This window comes from Baudoinia panamericana (genome assembly GCF_000338955.1).
Source record: "Baudoinia panamericana UAMH 10762 unplaced genomic scaffold BAUCOscaffold_4, whole genome shotgun sequence".
NCBI classification, from domain to species: Eukaryota; Fungi; Ascomycota; class Dothideomycetes; order Mycosphaerellales; family Teratosphaeriaceae; genus Baudoinia; species Baudoinia panamericana.
This window is the reverse complement of record NW_006911260.1, coordinates 618486-635776: the sequence shown is the minus strand read 5'-3', so window position 1 is coordinate 635776 and position 17291 is coordinate 618486. Positions and strand designations below refer to the sequence as shown.

General features: G+C 56.0%; 9 protein-coding genes across 9 annotated transcripts; 4 read left to right on the top strand and 5 right to left on the bottom strand.

The window, feature by feature from the left end:
* Positions 1-320: 320 nt before the first annotated feature.
* On the bottom strand, positions 321-1321 carry BAUCODRAFT_67254 (uncharacterized protein; the record flags this gene model as incomplete). The annotated part of the gene is made up of 2 exons (XM_007676471.1): positions 321-1157; positions 1220-1321. 2 exons carry the CDS (start codon positions 1319-1321, stop codon positions 321-323), a joined length of 939 nt encoding a protein of 312 aa, XP_007674661.1.
* Positions 1322-1963: 642 nt separating this feature from the next.
* BAUCODRAFT_146631 (uncharacterized protein) lies at positions 1964-3823 on the top strand (the record flags this gene model as incomplete). The annotated part of the gene is made up of 3 exons (XM_007676676.1): positions 1964-2036; positions 2093-2383; positions 2436-3823. 3 exons carry the CDS (start codon positions 1964-1966, stop codon positions 3821-3823), a joined length of 1752 nt encoding a protein of 583 aa, XP_007674866.1.
* Positions 3824-4328: 505 nt separating this feature from the next.
* On the top strand, positions 4329-6627 carry BAUCODRAFT_411250 (uncharacterized protein). The gene is made up of 3 exons (XM_007676675.1): positions 4329-5685; positions 5744-6140; positions 6230-6627. Exons 1-3 carry the CDS (start codon positions 4618-4620, stop codon positions 6274-6276), a joined length of 1512 nt encoding a protein of 503 aa, XP_007674865.1. The 5' UTR covers positions 4329-4617; the 3' UTR covers positions 6277-6627.
* A 241-nt stretch (positions 6628-6868) lies between these two features.
* Positions 6869-8667, bottom strand: BAUCODRAFT_32047 (uncharacterized protein). The gene has a single exon (XM_007676199.1). It carries the CDS (start codon positions 8584-8586, stop codon positions 6979-6981), a length of 1608 nt encoding a protein of 535 aa, XP_007674389.1. The 5' UTR covers positions 8587-8667; the 3' UTR covers positions 6869-6978.
* A 99-nt stretch (positions 8668-8766) lies between these two features.
* BAUCODRAFT_411193 (uncharacterized protein) lies at positions 8767-10914 on the top strand. The gene has a single exon (XM_007676674.1). The coding sequence runs from the start codon at positions 8820-8822 to the stop codon at positions 10752-10754; it is 1935 nt and encodes a 644-aa protein (XP_007674864.1). The 5' UTR covers positions 8767-8819; the 3' UTR covers positions 10755-10914.
* A 160-nt stretch (positions 10915-11074) lies between these two features.
* Positions 11075-11939, bottom strand: BAUCODRAFT_67613 (uncharacterized protein; the record flags this gene model as incomplete). The annotated part of the gene is made up of 6 exons (XM_007676501.1): positions 11075-11135; positions 11187-11419; positions 11475-11655; positions 11711-11769; positions 11825-11857; positions 11910-11939. 6 exons carry the CDS (start codon positions 11937-11939, stop codon positions 11075-11077), a joined length of 597 nt encoding a protein of 198 aa, XP_007674691.1.
* A 589-nt stretch (positions 11940-12528) lies between these two features.
* Positions 12529-13667, bottom strand: BAUCODRAFT_32044 (uncharacterized protein). Its single transcript, XM_007676198.1, has one exon. It carries the CDS (start codon positions 13620-13622, stop codon positions 12762-12764), a length of 861 nt encoding a protein of 286 aa, XP_007674388.1. The 5' UTR covers positions 13623-13667; the 3' UTR covers positions 12529-12761.
* A 264-nt stretch (positions 13668-13931) lies between these two features.
* On the top strand, positions 13932-15204 carry BAUCODRAFT_67154 (uncharacterized protein; the record flags this gene model as incomplete). Its single annotated transcript, XM_007676463.1, has 2 exons — positions 13932-14574; positions 14702-15204. The coding sequence occupies 2 exons, from the start codon at positions 13932-13934 to the stop codon at positions 15202-15204; spliced, it is 1146 nt and encodes a 381-aa protein (XP_007674653.1).
* Positions 15205-15354: 150 nt separating this feature from the next.
* On the bottom strand, positions 15355-17138 carry BAUCODRAFT_22883 (uncharacterized protein; the record flags this gene model as incomplete). The annotated part of the gene is made up of 2 exons (XM_007676105.1): positions 15355-17063; positions 17120-17138. The coding sequence occupies 2 exons, from the start codon at positions 17136-17138 to the stop codon at positions 15355-15357; spliced, it is 1728 nt and encodes a 575-aa protein (XP_007674295.1).
* Between the last annotated feature and the right edge of the window lie 153 nt (positions 17139-17291).

Genomic DNA, 17291 nt, shown 5'->3' with positions numbered 1-17291 from the left:
GGCTTTAGGCTGCCTCGGGCACAACCTAAATGCATTAACGTCCACACATACCAGTGGCGCGAGGGTGGGTTTGATAGCCGGGGATGGTACGTTTGGACTTGGACGGACAGCAGTCCTCTCCACTCACAGAAAAGGGGATGGAAGTGCAGGTTCAACAAGCGGGTTACATGGAAATCGGTGGATCCATGTCATTGGAGCATGTAAAGTCGCTCTCTCGTGCGTGGCCGCCTCAAATCCGAGCACGATCAGTGGCGGGCAAGTCACTTCCTTTTTTTTTTTTAAAGAAACCCATCACAGCCATCGCACATATATTGCTGCTATCACCTCCTCCCCCGACTCCCATAAGTCAAATTACTCCGGCTCGTCGTGCCCAAGCGATGCACCGCCGCCCTGCGCTCCCAAACCCCACTCCGCCCCTCCACAATCCCCACCAACTCCTCCGCCACGCGCGTGGCGAACATATCCCGCCCGCTGCCCCGATTCTGCCGTTTCTCCGCCGCGTCCAGGATCCACATGAACGCTTGTCTCCTTCTCTGCCGTAACCCAAGTGGGACAGGGATTTGGAGGGCGACGCCACCTCCCGCCGCGCCACGTTGGCTTCGGATCCGTAAGAGTGGGGCTACGGAGTCGATGGCGAGGGTGAGGTAGAGGATTGGGTGGAGCGGTAGGTGGGAGGCTGGTGGAGCGCCCGGGAGGAGGGGGCGGGTGGGGTTGTAGACGGGGGCGGGAGAGGTGCGGAGGTGGGTCAGGATGGTGGTCATGTTGCGTTGGGCGGTGGCTTTTTTGCCGTCGCGCATGAGGAGGTTGGTTAGTTGGGTGACGATGGGGTCGTAGCGCTCGTCCTTTCGAGCGGTGGGCGGGAGGGGAAGGGAGGGGAGGGGGAATTTGTGGCCTGTCTTCGTGTCTTGGACGGAGGGTGGGGCGGGCGGGTGTGAGTCGGTGTAGGTGGCTCGTTGGGCGGCGGTGGGGATCATTGAGGGGTCGAGTGAGGAGGGGAGGTGGGTGGAGGTGGTGAGGTCTTGTTGTCGACGTCGCGTGAGGGTGGAGAAGGAGCGTGAGGTGGAAGGCTTGGCGTTGGCTGCTCCTTGGCCGGTTCTGATGGAGTCTTTCATGACTTGGGGAGCTTGCTTTTGCGCTTCCGGCTCGGCTTTCAATATCTACAATTCATACTGTTTAGCTGTTGGCCTGACAGACAGTCCCGCAATATAAGCGAACGCACATCTTGCACGGGTGTACCTTGACCCTCAATATCCGGCCCCTCTTTGCCCATGATCTCGTTCATCTTCGCCGTCTCCTCACTCACGTGCTCCTGCTGCTGCATGTTGGGTCCGGTGGTGCCTTGCTCCGATTGCGGCAAGCCGGTCAACTTGTCGTCGGCGAAGGTGCGGCATGCTGGCCGTTTGACGCCAATGACTGCGTTGCATGGTCGAAGATGGATTGCAGGTCGTGGCCTGAAGGCGAGCGTTCGCACGACTGGTACTGCTGTGTTCATGCTGGCGGTTGCTGTCGATATATATATATATATATTACGAGTTGTCTTTGCAGAACCGAGTTCGATATTTGTGCCAATGTCATATGCGGAGAGAGTTTGCCCACGTGACTAGGGCGGAGAGAGCCGTGGAGCTCGATGGGATGACGAAGGGGCAGTTGTCAGCGAAATGAGCGAAGCAACGCCGCGCATTCGTTTGCGTATTCTTGCTCTCCCACAATCCCCCTCTCACTGCCTCAACACTCGTCACCCATACTTTACTTATATCCTCTGGGGACTCGATGTGAGACCACCCATAGCCTCTCCCTACAACTGTTACATCATCCCGCATCCGAAGCTCAGACTGAAGCTCGAAGCGATAATAATCGCAAAAGCGCAGCTTAATCTGCGACCACCATATTAAAATCAACGATTCGTGGGAAGACCCCCGGACACTCGCTACGCATTACCGCGTCAGCATACCACTCCGGCAACATGTCGCAAGTCCTGCGCAGCGTGAAGAATGTCACCAAAGGCTACTCCACCGTGCAGGTCAAGGTGCGCAATGGTAGGGCCGGTCCTAAAGCCAGCAATGGTTAGGCAACTGCTTACGATGCGCGACAGCAACCAGCAATGACCCTTGGGGACCTACGGGGAGCGACATGGCAGACATTGCCCGTATTACCTTCAATAGCTCTACCGACTTCTACGAGGTCATGGACATGCTCGATAAACGCCTAAACGACAAGGGCAAGAATTGGCGACATGTATTGAAGAGTCTGAAAGTGCTCGACTACTGCCTGCATGAGGGCAGCGAGCTGGTCGTGACGTGGGCGCGCAAGAACATTTACATCATCAAGACTTTGCGCGAGTTCATCCACGTTGACGAGGAGGGGAGAGACGTTGGCGCGGCCAGTAAGTTTGAATTGATGTTGGTCGGAGTGTTGAGGAAGCTAATCATAAGCAGTCCGACACTCGGCAAAGGAGCTGTCATCGCTGATCATGGACGAGGAGCGAATGCGCACTGAGCGAGCCAACCGAGGCTCGTGGAAGTCGCGCGTTACCGGCCTGGAAGAGTTTGGTGGATCGGTCGAGGAGCCAGAGACCACGCCTCAGCGCAAAGGCCGGCGCAGGCATACACACAACACTGCCAGTACCGATGATGACGACCTGGAGTATCGCCTTGCGCTCGAAGCTTCGAAGAATGAGGCCGAGGCGGATGCTGCGCGGAGGAAAGGGGGCCAGCCGGTGGAAGACGACGACGATGATTTGGCGAAAGCGATCAAGCTCAGCAAGGAGGAAGAAGAGCTGCGGAAGCGCGAGCTGGAGGATCAAAACCAGGCGAATTTATTATTCGACGACGCTCCTGCCCAAGCTCCGCAGCCGACGGGCTTTAATCAGGGCTACCAGCAACAGCAAGCCGTGGATTGGTTCGGCAACCCGGTTGAGCAACAACAGCAGCAACAACCGCAGCAGACCGGCTACCTCAACAACGCATACAGTCAACCCACAGGCTTCCAGAACGGTTACGGCGGCGGCTTCGGTTACCAACAACCGCAACAAACGGGATACGAGCAGATGCAGCAACCGCAAGCCCAGTTCATCCAACCACAGAACACATACAACCCGTGGGCGCAACAGATGAACGGCTTCGGCCAGCAACAACAGCAACCGATTCAAGAACAGCCCACCGCGCAACCCGGCTCCAACAACCCCTGGGCCAGCGCCAACAACTCAATCTCCACCCCCGTCCAAGCCCAACCAACAGGCTCCAACAACCCCTTCGCCGCCCACCGACCCCAAACACAGTCCCCCTTCGCCTCCAAAGCGCCCACCCTCTCCGCGCTACAGGAACAACAAACAGCCCAACAATTCCAATCCCGCCGGAATCCAATCGCAAACTTCCATCAACCTCCCAGCTCGCCAGTCCAACAACAACCCACCGCCCTCCAACAGCAACAACAACAGAAACCGCAGGATCCCTACCAAGCCCACCTAAACGCCCTCCTAGCCTCCGGCGCCGGGCAGGATACCTTCGGCAATACAGGCGAAATGCGCGTCCCCGCCCATCACACCGCGGGAGCCACCTTTGTCAATTCCGCCGGGCAGGGGAGTATGGGCAGGCTGGAGGCGGCGCGGACGGGGAACAATCCCTTTTATACGCAGCAGAGTGCGGCGCAGTTTCAGTATCCCGCGCAGACGGGGCCGGCGACGGCGCATCCCGGAATGGGGATGGGGATGGGGATGGGGAGTGCGAATCCGTTTGGGGCGAGGCCGGGTGGGCAGCCGATGCAGCAGCCGCAGCAGGGCGCGCAGGGCGGGCAGGGGGTGGGTGGGAGTTTGATTGATCTTTGAGTGATCGGGAGGTTGCGGGGAGGGTCAGAGTAAAAGGCGAGGTAGCGAAGAGAAGGTTGATAGCTAAGGGGTTGGAGTGGAAAAACTTTGGGTGCGCGGTGGAACGAGCGGACGGACTTCGATACCCCCCCTCCCCAGGCTTGCTTCATTTTGACGCTGAGAGCGAGATATCTAAGGCGGGAACGGATGATTGTACAGCTGAACATGTTGGTGCGGGGTGACATCACCCTTTTGTGTGCTTCTTTTCAGTCGTTGAGCTCTCTACTGTCTCCGCAGCCAATACTGATCTAGAATGTACTGTAGACCTGCGGAACGACACTCACCTACATCATGTTTTGTTGTACTTCGAGTATGGAAAGTATATACGGTCTGCTTCTGCCCGTTGGTACGTCCTAGAATACAGTATTGGCAATGGCAGCCGCGTTGGAGGACTGCGGGGGAGACCAAACGGTGATGCCAGCAGTCAGTTTTTCAGAAATGAGGCCGCACATTTGCGTGCACGCGCAATCGTGCAGCAGCCGTTCGCATGGTCAGATATGATAATGAATTGCTATAGGTCGAGCCGCCGCATGAGCCAAATGAGCGCGCATGGTTGACCAGGCTTGGGCGAGTTGTAACAAAAACGAGGCTACAGCACCTGTATGCACTCCGCCTCGCTGCCTTTGTCTTGGCAATGTCTACTTATCACGAACGTGAACTCACTCCGGACCGACCACCTTCGCAAACAAAGTGAGACCCCGGAGTAGAAGTGGAAGTCTACATGTCCGTCGTCGTCATCAGCCTCGGCGGGCTCAATGGCGGACCCGCTGTCCCTCACAGCCTCCATCATCGCAGTCGGCACACTCGCCGCCCAGGTCGGCAAGAAACTCCGCGCCTTCTACCACGGCACGAATGAAATCTTCGCGGCGCAGAATGAGCTCACAGACCTCGAAGCGCTGCTCCGCAGCTGCGAAGACATTCAGGAACAGCCATGGCGGGCCGACCAACGCGGCCTCGCCGAGCGGGCGGCCGTGTTGCTGGGGAAGATTAAGCTCGAGCTGCAGTCACTCAGTAACATGCTGCAGCCGGCGGAGTCACGATGGGCCTTTGTCAGAACGAAAGGTTGGGCGTGGCTGAAGAACGAGAAAGCCATCAATCAAGCGCGGAGCAAAGTCCGAGCGCTCAAGCAGACGTTGATGGAGACGTTCCAGCTGTTGACCGTGGACACGTCGAGGCGAGCCGTCTATCAGATTGATGAGCTGAAGCTTCAGATTGGGGATGTGCAGACGTCGGTGGTGAGTTCGCGGACCGCCGTGCTCGACGAGATCAACGATATGCGTCAGCTTGCGGCTTTGATTCCGGCCGGGCAGTCTCCGGAGAAGATGGACGATGGTCTGCCGTCATACGCCGTGAAGCCTCCTGCAACAGCCAGCAGCAGCACCGTTGGTCTCGAATGCAGCATTCGCCGGATGAGCACTGGTTGTCTCCCATTGTGCAGCTGTCGTTGCCACAAATACGGCCGGCTCTCCACGCCTCGCTTCCTCGATCAAGTCGTTGGTCAGCTTCTCATCGGCTACACCATGCGGCCGAGGACAGCCGTCCATTGCGATGAGAAGCGATGCATGGGCAACGACCGCACCACCTTCCGCCTGCTCTATGTCTTCCCCGCCTGGTTCCTGAGCTGGGCGATTGCGGTGCTCATCACGGCCACCGCTAACCGCCCGCCAGAGATGCTGCTCCGGATTCCAAGGCTCCGTAACCATAGAGACGCGCTGTGGGAGGAAGTCTCCTTCGGCAACATCGACTTCGTCAAGGATGCTTTCCAGAGAGGGACGGCGCACATTGACGACGTTACGAGTAACGGCGCACAAAGCCTCTTGCACGCAAGTCCATCCCGAATCAACATTCCCGGCGCGTGGCCCGACTGACACACGGCGATAGATAGCACTCTTCGAGAAGCGAGCGGAGATGGCGGCGTTCTTGGTCGACCAGGGCGCGGACATCTACCTGGCCGACCGCAAGCATCATACCGCGGCGGATATCATGGGCCTGATCACATTTTCGAAAGGCATGCCGGGGGATTCCTGCTCGGCTCTGGCCCGTCGCTTCGAGAACTGCAGCTCCTTCATCGAGAAGGCGCAGTTCCCGTTGCTGCACAAGATAATCTTCGGCCAGGTAGACGCGGACCTGGAGGAGGTGCTTAAGGCCTCGACAGCCGACATTGACAAGCCAGATGCGTACGGTCGGACGGCCTTATCTTGGTGTGGCTCTCGGGGCGACACCAAGTCGGGTAGGATCTTGCTTCGCTATGGCGCCGACCCCAATATTGTTGAGAAGGGTGGGTGGGGCCCGCTGCACAACACGATGCACACACCTGCAACTGACTTGTCGCTGGCACTGCTCGAGGCTAAGGCTGACCCGAACAAGGCGACGCCCTTCTTCTTGGAGACTCCGCTGTACATTGCCATCGATGACAGTGGGAAGAATGCGCATATCCCGGTCTTGTTGAAGTTCGGCGCTAGCACAACGCAAGCGTCTGGTATGAACGAGAGCGCTCTGCACTTTGCCGCTGAGCGATCGCCGGAAGCCGTTGAGATGGTGTTCCCTTTCACCCCAGCGAGATACCACACACGAGCAGTCACCGCGGCGATTCGCCTCAATCGATTGGAGACGCTGAGCACACTCCTGCGCCTTGGTGCTGATGTGTGCGAGGCGGATGACGAGGCGCGGACGGTGCTGCACTATCTCGCTCTCTTCGCTTCGCTAGAGGCTCTTGACATGATGCAGCCGGTACTCACTGGGATTGTGCCGGATGCGATCGACTCCAACGGGCGAACGGCTGACGAGTGGCTTAGGATGAGGGTGGCTGCCGGGTTGGGGTGGGAGTTCGACACTGTCAAAGCGCCTGCAGTCTCTGACAAGTGGCGACTGATCTGGGAAGACATTCTTGCCGAAAGATATGCAGAGTGGGGCTCTATGACGAGCTCATACGAAGACTGCCTGGAGACCGTGTAGACCTTTTCCGTTGAGGAATACGCAGACCAAGTGGCTTGACTTCTACCCAAGCTTACAGTGCTTCGCGATGAGGTGCACTCGGTCCACGCACACGCCGTCGAGCCCTGCATCAAGTTGGATCTGGACACAACATGTCAGCCGTCCAAGCATCGTCGTTCAGGCTATGTGCGGTCACGTACCTGCGTGCATTGTGGCTCGTTATTCCTCCCACCATACGTGGCGCACTGCAGCCCGAACCCATGCACATACTTGACCAACCTTGGACAGTCGATAAGAGGGCTCGACTCCACCACAATGCCCGGTAGAGCCCACCGCCTCGCAAAGTGCACGGCATCCCGCAGACTGCTTGCCCTTGGATCATCAACTCCAGGAGCAGCCTTTACGTCGCTCAGAAAAAAGACAGGGTAGTGGTTCTGCTTGTGTGACAAGGCGATGCAGAGTTCGGGACTGAAGGATGAGAACATGATCCGTCGCTTGCCGGCGTGGGCGAAGATTGTGCTCAAAACAGTGTCGATGAAGACGTTAAGCTCGAGCCAAGTAGTGCTCATATTGTGATCGCGGCATTCAAAGGGCATGGGATACTTCATCTCGATGTCGAACGGGACGTCCGAGGGAACCTGCGAGAGAGTCTCCTTGAACGTGGTGAAGGAGTCTTGAATGAAGACTCCACGAGTGTTTGGCTTGAAGCCTTTGGCTTTGTACTCGAGCGTGTGCCCCATACGGGCACTGAAGTCTGCCATTTGCGGTTGGGCAAGGGTACTGTCATCGGCTACTCTCCGGTCGCGTCGGGCGGGCGAGAATTGCAGCTTGCTAGCCGCCATGAACTGTTCGTAAGAGACGGTATGGATTGGAGCGTCAGTACCTGTCTCGCTGAGCAAAAAGTCGTGATAGATTACAGGTATCAGATCCTTGGTGACTTGGACATCGAACTCCACGAATCCGGCTCCTAGTTGGTGAGCCATTTTGAAGGATTCGATGGTGTTCTCTCCCATCTGTAAGAACTTCCACCCTTGTTTGTTCTGTCCCAAACCTCGGTGCCCTCCTATGCGGTTCCTAAAGTCCATGCCTGCGGGCTTGTTGGTTGGCGCTTCCGTTGCGCCTGCGTATGGCTTGATCACCTGCAGGTAGAAGTTCACATGGCCGGCAAAACTCAAGTCTCCATGCGTGGCTTGTAACGGGACCCTATGATATCGACGAACATCTTCGAGGTCAGGCTGATTCAGGCTTTCGACTAATGCAATGCCGGAACTGATGATGTTGTCCGCCGAGCCGCCTTGCCGATGAAGCCTGAAGAGGAGCTTCGCCTCGCTCACGTCCGAAGTTCGAAAGATACATGGTTGGTAGATCGTAGCTCTCGTCGCTGGAAGGTGTAAGGTATACTTATCACCACTGCCTCCTTTGATATCAACTTCCAGCGTAAGCGGATCGTCCAAAGAGCTGACCTCAACCACACGCTCATCGTTGACGCTGTCGAGGGGCCCGAAGTTGACGATGATGACGTTACTGTCAATGGGTGACTTGTTCTCGTAGCCGCTCAGCCAGTTCACATCATCGCCTTCACAGAAAGCGAGTTCAGCGGCGTTGTCCTGCAGGTTCGGCGGCTGCAGCTCGTCTAAGCGCCCAACATGGCCATAATAGGCTGCGTACTCTGCAGCTGTCCATGCGGCATGGTCAAGAGACGACGGGTCCTCACCATTGCTCAATGCGGCTGTGATGCGATCCTGTCGACCATCCTTTGCAGCTGCGTGGAGGCCTGATTGTGCTGCCATACTTGAACGAGTGATCGGACCTATCCACTAATGCAGAAACGACGAAGGCCCATCGCTGAGGCCTCGCAGTCCACGCTCCAGTACCTAATGTCGAGTTGCGTGCCTTCCAGAATGGTAAGGAACGTTGTAAAGTGAGGTTCTGCTTCACTATAGCCCAGCCAATCATTTTCGCCCCTCGGCGATGACAAGCCACAGAAACCGACGACACCCAAACCTCGACCACGCTCTGCAGTATGCCTTCTACACGCGCCTCGGTCTCGTACAAGAAGAAAGATGGCCATCTCACTTTATCAGACGACCAGAAGTACCTCTTCTGGACTCCATCAACGCCCGCAAATGCTTCACCCGCCGTGACAATACCCATAGCGGAGATCACGAATCTCCAACAAACACCTGCTAACAGCGAGAAAGTCGCGCTTAGAGTCATTGTTAAGGACGAGAACTATGTCTTCAGCTTCACGAGTCCTGCGGAGGCGAGGAAGGAGCAGGAGGCAGTGACCGAAGCGTTGAGAGGGGTCATTGCAGCTGGCAAGGCGAGTGCGGCGCAGCAATTGAAGGCCACGTCGAACGGCGCAGATGGAGGAGAGAGTGCAGGGCAGAGTGCCGCGATGGCTATCGCGAAAGCGTTGTCATCGCGAAGTACGGATGAGGCGTGGTACGATGACAACAAGCTGAGAAACGACTTCCAGCTGCAGAGGAGCTTACTGCAGGCCAACAAACCGCTGTACGATCGCTTCAACCAGGCCTTGAAAGACAAGCCCGAGTCGGTATCTGTCGCGCAGTTTACGACGCAATTCTGGTCTACGCGCTTGCATCTACTGCGAGCGCATGCAATTGAAAAGGCGCAGAAGGAAGGAGAGTACAACGTCCTGCCCGAAATCAAGTACAATACTGTCATCGGTCCCGACGGCGAGCCGATCAAGACACTCAACATGACTAAAGAGCAGGTGGCGTTGATCTTCAAGCAATATCCTGTCGTGAGGAAAGCGTTCAATGAGACCGTGCCCAAGCCCTTCGCCGACGCAAGGAGATTCTGGAGTGCCTTCTTTGCTAGTCGGTTGCTGAAAAAGCTGAAGGGTTTGAGGATCGAGAAGAATGATCCGCAAGATCCTGTGTTGGATCGGTATCTCGAGCACGAGGAGGATACGGGTCCCGCGAGCATTGCTGGTCACGTGCCTCACATTATCGACCTGGAAGGCAACGAGCAGAACACACACTTTCATTTGGAGGGCGACTATGAGATGAGGGCTGCCAAGCATGATCGACCTATCTTGCATATCCTTAACTCCATGAGCGAGAAGTTGCTGAGTCATGTTGCGCCGGCAGATGGGGAAGCGCATGCGCCCATTGGTATGGATGAGGGCACGTTCGAGCAGCTGCGGCTGAGAGATCTGGCAGTGCAGGATAGTGACAATCGGGTTGTGTTGAATGTGAGGGAGCAGGCGAGGTATACCGGAAAGCAGGATGAGGACGAGTGGAGTGCCGATGCCAAGCTGTATGCGCAGCAGGATCCGGAGGTCGTGATTGAAGATATCCGAGCACAACTGCAGCCTGCCAACGATAACGGAGTCCTGCGGCTTGACGAAGCTATCGGTTTTCAATCCGACGAAGATGACGACGAAGAAGAAATGGAAGACGGCGCGACTACCGCCAACGGCGCTAAGCCAGCCCAAGTCGCCTCCCACAAGTCCCTCGACACCGCCTCCCGCTCCATATTATCATCAATCTCGCAAAGGCGCTCGCAGACCTCCAACCCCACTTCGCCCGAGTCTCTCCTTTCCGGCTTATCGCAGCCCCTATTCGACACCCTCACCATAACCCACAACACCACCACCGAGTTCCTGCACTACTTCTGGACCCTCTTCCTTTCCGGCGACAGCAGCCGGACGGCCGAACTACAGCAACTCGTCGCCACGCTGGATCGAAGTCTCGATCGCATTAATGCGGTCGCGGAGCAGGCGGAGGAGGAGCGGAAGGCGAGGGTGGAGAAAATGAGGGAGTATCAGAAGAAAACGGGAAAGAGGTTCAGGTTTGATGAGGCGGGTTTGGGTGGCGGGAAGAAGGTGGTGGAGGAGATGGTGCGGCCAACTGTAGAGGCTTTGAAGCGGGCGGGGGCGGTGTATAGGACGGCGTTTGAGGAACAGAGTAGGGAGGCTGGAGCCGGGTAAGACCTGCCTCGGCGGTTGTATGCAGTAGAACATCAGTTTTCTCCGTATCAAGGATCCCATCATGAATGCAGGACCAAGACGGGGGGAAAGCCTTTCCGCCATGACGAAAATCTTGGTGCCATTCACGCACGTCGTCCATAAGCTTGCGCCAGTCGTATACCTCAGCCGCTAACGTCTGCAACTGCCTGCACCGAGTACTCCAATCTCCAAGAGGACTCGACTGAACACCGTGCTGACGCGCTCAATGACACGCTTTCGTAATCTATAGCTGCTGCGGAAACAATGCGCTGCAAATGCGCCAAGCGGGATGCATCCCGCTGTCAAAGAATGGTGCATTTCGACTTCTTCGGCTTGCTGACTGGCTTTGGGCTGATGACGGCTCTGGGAAGGAAATTAGCGCCTAGACTACAAGCGAGTAAGGTTTGTGATTACTTGATAGCCTCATCGAAGACGCTCTTGAGATTCCGCTGGGTGAGCGCTGAGCATTCTAGATACTTGACTGCTTTGATCTCTTTGGCCACCTGGACCGCTTGCTCGTAGGAGATTGGCGCCATCTTCCTCTGACGGAGCTGCTCCCTCACTTCGGGGTCGTCTCGAAGGTCAAGCTTGGTGCCAACCAGTATAATTGGTACGCCAGGCGCATGATGCTCGATTTCCGGAAACCACTTGAGCTTTAGTCAGCGTATGGAGAAAGCTCCCATGACAAGTGAATGAACAAACCTTCGCCTTGACGTTGTCAAACGATGGCGGGCTGACGATCGAGAAGCAGATCAAGAAGACGTCCGTTTGCGGATACGACAGCGGTCGCAACCGGTCGTAGTCTTCCTGTCCCGCTGTATCCCACAACCCGAGACTGATTGGTTTGCCGTCGACCATCACGCTCGCTGAGTAGTTATCGAAGCTGCATGGATTGCTTAGTATAGATCCGACGGCGCAGTGATAAGCATGGGACTCACACTGTGGGTATATATTCTCCCGGAAAGGCATTGGTTGTATAGGAAATCAAAAGGCATGTCTGTTAATGGATTAGCGCCACATCTTTCCAGCAGCAGCAAGCGTCAGATGCGTACCTTGCCGACAGCACCGTCGCCCGTTACCACACACTATATAAACCGTTAATGTCTCATTGTGGTCCTGCGGTATCTCGAACCCCACCTTCAGTGACTGCGTTGCCGGTGTCGCCATGTTTGACCGCGCTCCCTCACGCCCTCCAAGAGTACCAACTGTGCCTGCCTGTCTGCCTTCCTGCCGTGCGACACAGTGTGTCTCGACCGCCACGTACCGGTCCCAAGGATATGACCTACGAGCCTGCGCTTCCAATGACTCTGCCGCTGATAAGGTTCGAAGTGGTACTCGAGCTGAGGAGTGTGGGAGCTTGCAGCACGACTCGAGATTCCCGGCTTCTTCACGTCGCCGTTTGTCAAGCTCGTGCAAGCTGCGGTCTAGCCTGCCGCGATCACCGAGTCGGAGGTGCGGCGTTGGGGTTCGAGGAGGGGCACGTGCGGAGCGAGCCGGCGGCGCGCTTCTTCTCGACGAAGCACGCCGATCTGTTTGCGATCAAGACAATCTAGGTAAGAAAACGTTGCAGCGTCGAAGACGGACGTGTCTGTCGAGAATCAACGGACGTCCTCCGACAAGGTTCACGAGCGAAGGCGGGACTCGCTGGGGTTGAGGCCCGAGCAGCTGCAGCGTCGCATGGCTAAAGTGGAGACTTCCTGGGATAAGGCAGGCGGCGGCAACGAGTGAGGGCTGCGGGGAGCCAATGAAGTGAATGCTTTTCCGTGATTCGCTAACGGTATACAATTGCGAAGGAAGGCACGCTGCAGTCTGTGCTACGGTATGTTAGGAGACGAACAGAATATATACGCAGAGCTTTGCATCACTCGCAACCTGTACAGAGTTCCAAATTCTCTTGGTTATACAGCTTCATTGGACTGTTTGCCAGCGCTTTATGCCTGTGAGGCGACTCTGAGCAGCATTGTTCGACATACAACCGGAGCTTCTTCCTCACTTCATCTCGTTTGCTCGCTTGTCTTCAAGCTCTTGTTGGGTCTCGCCACGACTCTTCCGCTTCTTCTTCTTCACCCTCTTCGTCTCCGCTTGGTGCAAAGAGCCACTTAGAGCAGCTAAGGCCTCGTTCGTGCTTTCAGAGCCTGGATAGTGGACCATGGTGTCTCGTGGCTGTCCTTCTTGAGCGATGTCAGTCGATGATGCGCCATCTGCATCTTCAGCCAACCTCCTCTCTAGCCTACGTTGGCGCTTGGCGGCCCTTCTAGCCTCCTTGTCCTGCGCAGACGTACCATTGGCGTTATCGCTCGTTACAGGTACGTCCTCGTCGTCCAGACTACTGGCTCGCACAACGGCGACTGCGTCTTCCTCAGCACGAAGTCTCTTGGCAGCGCCGTCAAACCTCGTGTGCGTCCCAACACCCCCCGCAAGCTCCTGGAACTTTCTCTTCGCACCAGCCTGCTCCCTTGCAACACGCTCTGCCCGCTCCCGATCGTACTTCTCGTTTCCAGCCAACCCCTGCTTGATGAATCTTCCCGCCGCCACCTTGTCAACGGTAGTGCTCCGCTTCGTGCCAGCAGTCTCAGCAGTCTTAATCTTCGCAAAGTACTCCTTTACTCGATTCAACTCCTGGAAGATAGGATGGGATTTCGCGTCTACGCCGTTTAGGCGCAGAGCAGAGAACAATATGGACTCTATTGCATACGTAGCATGAACGTATAGCTTAGCTTTATCCAGCAGAGGCAATTTGCTGGCACTTGTGGAAAGGGCGGTCTTGAGTAGCGGCGCAAGCGCTTCCTCAAGATCATCAATATTACTGCTCAAGTCTTCGACTTGCGCTTCAATGTCGGCGGTGTCCATGACGCCAATACAGGGTGTTGCAACACAGGCGTTAGTTGTTTCGCAGAAGACACTTGAGTGCTTGCGCAAAGACTTGGATTGATTTAGTCACGAGACGCGCTTGCAGAGGCCCCGAGCCGAGGCAACTTTGCCACGGCTGCTGCCTTGCTGCTTCCCTTCGTCTTCAGTAGGGTTTTGACTTTAAGTTCGCGAATAACCGTGTAGATGGTATCCGAATACGCTTCGTGAGCCAAGCTCGGAGGCGCCATGTCGTTAAGAGGAGCGAAGCGCAAGAAGGTATCCCAACCTGCAGTCCCGCCTGACAGTGACATGCAGCGGCACGAGGCCTTCACCGAATGGGCACAAGCACGCGGCGTGGAGATTGGGAAGGTAAAGCCTGCGAGACTTCCAGGGCGCGGTCTAGGACTGGTAACGACGGCCTCGGTGAAGAAGAACCAGCGCATCCTATTCGTTCCGGAGAAGGCCATGTTCAAGCCGGACTCAGCGCTTCTTAAACAGCATAACCTCCAACACGCATCTCCCCAAGCACAACTTGCGGTGAGCGTGCTCGCAGCGTGCGCGACACAAGTGTCCGCTATTGCTTTGTGGGAAGCGACATGGCCCACAGACACAGACTTTGAACAGGGTATGCCAATGAGATGGGACGGGTGTCTGCAAGATCTCTTGCCACCGTCTGTGCAACAACCGCTTCAGAGACAGCAAGACGACTACATGAAAGACGTGGGTTCTGTGCACACCTTCCTCAGGCACGCCAGGGTCACAGAGCAGCGCTTCCGTTATTATTGGTCGATAGTGAACAGTCGTAGCTTCCACTGGAAGCCTCCCAAGGGCAAGGCGGGATCAATGGTGATGTGCCCGTTCATCGATTACACTAACCACGGGCCGACTGGAACTGGATGCAACGTGTCCCAGCGGTCCAATGGGTATGAAATGCTTGCAAATCGAGACTACGGTGAGTTTTCCTATACTTTTCATGTTCCCACCTCTCCATTTCGTGACGTGATGTATGGAGTACACAACAACAGGTGAGCGATCAGAACCTTTGCGCTTCCATTTCTAGTCGCTGACCAGGGTGTAAGATGCCGGGGAAGAAGTGCTCTTCACATACGGCGCGCACTCCAACGATAAACTCCTCGTACATTATGGCTTCATCTGCGAATCACCACCCGGTTTGCGTAACAAAGACGACGACATACGTCTCGACCATCTGTTAATACCGAAGCTTGATTCACATGTACGGGACAAACTACAGGACGTTGGCTTTCTGGGAGCGTATGCCTTGCTGCCTGCTGAGAACGAGCTGTGTTTTAAGACTCAAGTAGCTGTTCGTGCGGCGCTTTTGACCTCCAATGAGTGGGAGTATTTCGTCACTAACGGTGAGGACATGACTGAGGACCAAACACCGGCAGTTTTGCGCTTCATGCACCCATTACTGGTAAGGTACCACAATGATGCGACAGGTGAACTTACGATTATCGAGGAACAGATTGTCGATGGATCAGGACCGTCCACTCAGCTGCTTCTGTTGCGGAGCAGATGGCGGCAGATACAGGATGCTTTAGAGGCGTTCTTGAAGATGTGAGCGCACATTTATGGAACCATGTATTCTACGCTGGCACCGTGCGCGCGCAGTAAGGTGCAACGATAGATCCTGCTAATTGCTAGCAACTTTTTGTCTATGGCTGTATGCTTCTTTCACCCGGAGCTCAGCTGGAATGGTCGGCGTAGATGCTTATAGCTGATCAAGAAGACCCTCACTCTCCAATAACAGCACGATCTGATGCACTGCCGTCCTTACATTGTCCTTGCTGATATCTACCACGAGGTCCGCTTCCTTGCCCTTGGGCTCCTCATATGGATCATCGACGCCCGTGAAGCCCTTAATTTCGCCCTTCCGCGCTTTAGCATAGATGCCACGCTTGTCCGTCTTCTCGCAGTACTCGAGTGGCGTTGCAACGTGGACGAGGTAAAAGCTGCCGAACTTCTCAACAATCTCTCGCGCAGCTTTTCGCGACTTCTCGAATGGCGCGATGGGGGCCGCAATAACGGCCGCACCGGCTCTGGTAAGCTCGGAGGCGACAAAACCGATGCGAGCAATGTTCCTGTTCCTGTCTTCATGCGAAAAGCCCAGCTCGGAGGACAGCTCACTGCGAACTGTTTCGCCGAGTAGCAGCGAGACGGACCGGCCACCTTGCTGGTTCAGCGTAACATTGAGCGCACGGGCAATGGCGTCTTTGCCGGAGTTAGTATAGCCCGTAAGGAAGACTGTGAAGCCTTGCTTGTTTCGTGGAGGATGCGATTCGCGTAGCACTCGCACAACTTCCGGGTAAGAAAACCAGTCCGGGATGTCTGCGCCCGTCCGTAGACGACGTCGCAGCTCTGTGCCGGAGATGTCGAGCGTGCGAACCTCCTTCGGCACTTCGTCTTTTGGACGGTACTCGTCGCTATCGGGAAGGTAGGTCATCTGCTGGAAGGGCACAACCTCAATGCCAAGCTCATCGCGGTACTTCTCAACCGCGTACTGTGCGTCGTAAGGGCCGTAGAACTCTTCGCCCTTGCTGTTCTTGCCAGGTCCTGCATGATCACGTCCGACAATGAAGTGCGTTGCACCGTGGTTCTTACGGATGATAGCATGCCAGATCGCTTCGCGTGGGCCACCCATACGCATCGCCAGTGGTAGCAAGCCAAGCACAGCCATGCCGTTGGGGTAGCGAGGGAGGAGAGCCTGATACACACGCACGCGAGTGAAGTGGTCGATGTCGCCAGGCTTGGTCATGCCAACCACAGGGTGAATAAGCACGTTGGCTTGCCTGCTGCGAGCAGCACGAACCGTGAGTTCTCGGTGAGCGCGGTGCATAGGGTTGCGAGTCTGGAAAGCAACGACGCGAGACCAGCCGAGCTTGTCGAAGTGGAGGCGTAGTTCGGCAGGAGTGTAGCGCAAAGCAACGTAGTCGTAGTGCATCAGACGGTCAATGGCCTCGATCTTGCCGCCAACGTAGTACTCGCCGGTCTGGGTGAAGAGGTACTTGACCGCTGGATGCTCAGGGTCACCACCAAAAACTTTCTTAGCCTCGTTGTCCTTGTCCGGCTTGTAGACATCTTCGATGGTCATGATACCCAGGTTTCGATCGTCACGGGAGTCTCGCAGGGTCACGCGAGCACCTGACTTGAGGCCCAGCTCTTGCACATCATGCTCATTGACGTCCAAGCATATTGGCATTGAGAAGAGGTTGCCGTCCGCAAGACGACTGTCTTCAACCACGCCCTTGTAGTCTTTCTCGCTCATGAAACCTTCGAGAGGTGAGAAGCCGCCATTGAGGATCAACTCCATGTCGCAGAGTTGCCGGTCATTGAGAACGATAGCTGACAGCTTTTCCGCCTCTGCGGAGAGTTCCTTTCTTCGCGGAGCATCGCGAGCTACGAGGTCTTTCAATACGCCGCCTACAAGGCCAAATGGTCAGTCACATCATGTTGAAGTTGGAAGAGTGGTAACGAACCATGAGGTGGATTGGCCATTGTCGGCTGTTGAACGATCAACCTTCGTTACGGTCGATCAATTCTCATGCAGATGCTACGTTCCACGAGGCTATACGTCCAAGCAACAAGTCTGCTCGTCGACGCAAGACGCAAGGCGAGTGTTCTAACGAGTAAGATGTCGCAACGCAGAGG

Excerpts from the sequence above, each read along its gene's own strand:
- BAUCODRAFT_411250 (XM_007676675.1), top strand. The coding sequence starts at position 4,618 with ATGGCGGACCCGCTGTCCCTCACAGCCTCCATCATCGCAGTCGGCACA. Across the intron at positions 5,686-5,743 it reads GCGCACAAAGCCTCTTGCAC|ATAGCACTCTTCGAGAAGCG; the intron begins GCAAGTCCATCC and ends ACACGGCGATAG. Across the intron at positions 6,141-6,229 it reads CCCCAATATTGTTGAGAAGG|GCGACGCCCTTCTTCTTGGA; the intron begins GTGGGTGGGGCC and ends GACCCGAACAAG.
- BAUCODRAFT_32047 (XM_007676199.1), bottom strand. The coding sequence starts at position 8,586 with ATGGCAGCACAATCAGGCCTCCACGCAGCTGCAAAGGATGGTCGACAG.
- BAUCODRAFT_32044 (XM_007676198.1), bottom strand. The coding sequence starts at position 13,622 with ATGGACACCGCCGACATTGAAGCGCAAGTCGAAGACTTGAGCAGTAAT.
- BAUCODRAFT_411193 (XM_007676674.1), top strand. The coding sequence starts at position 8,820 with ATGCCTTCTACACGCGCCTCGGTCTCGTACAAGAAGAAAGATGGCCAT.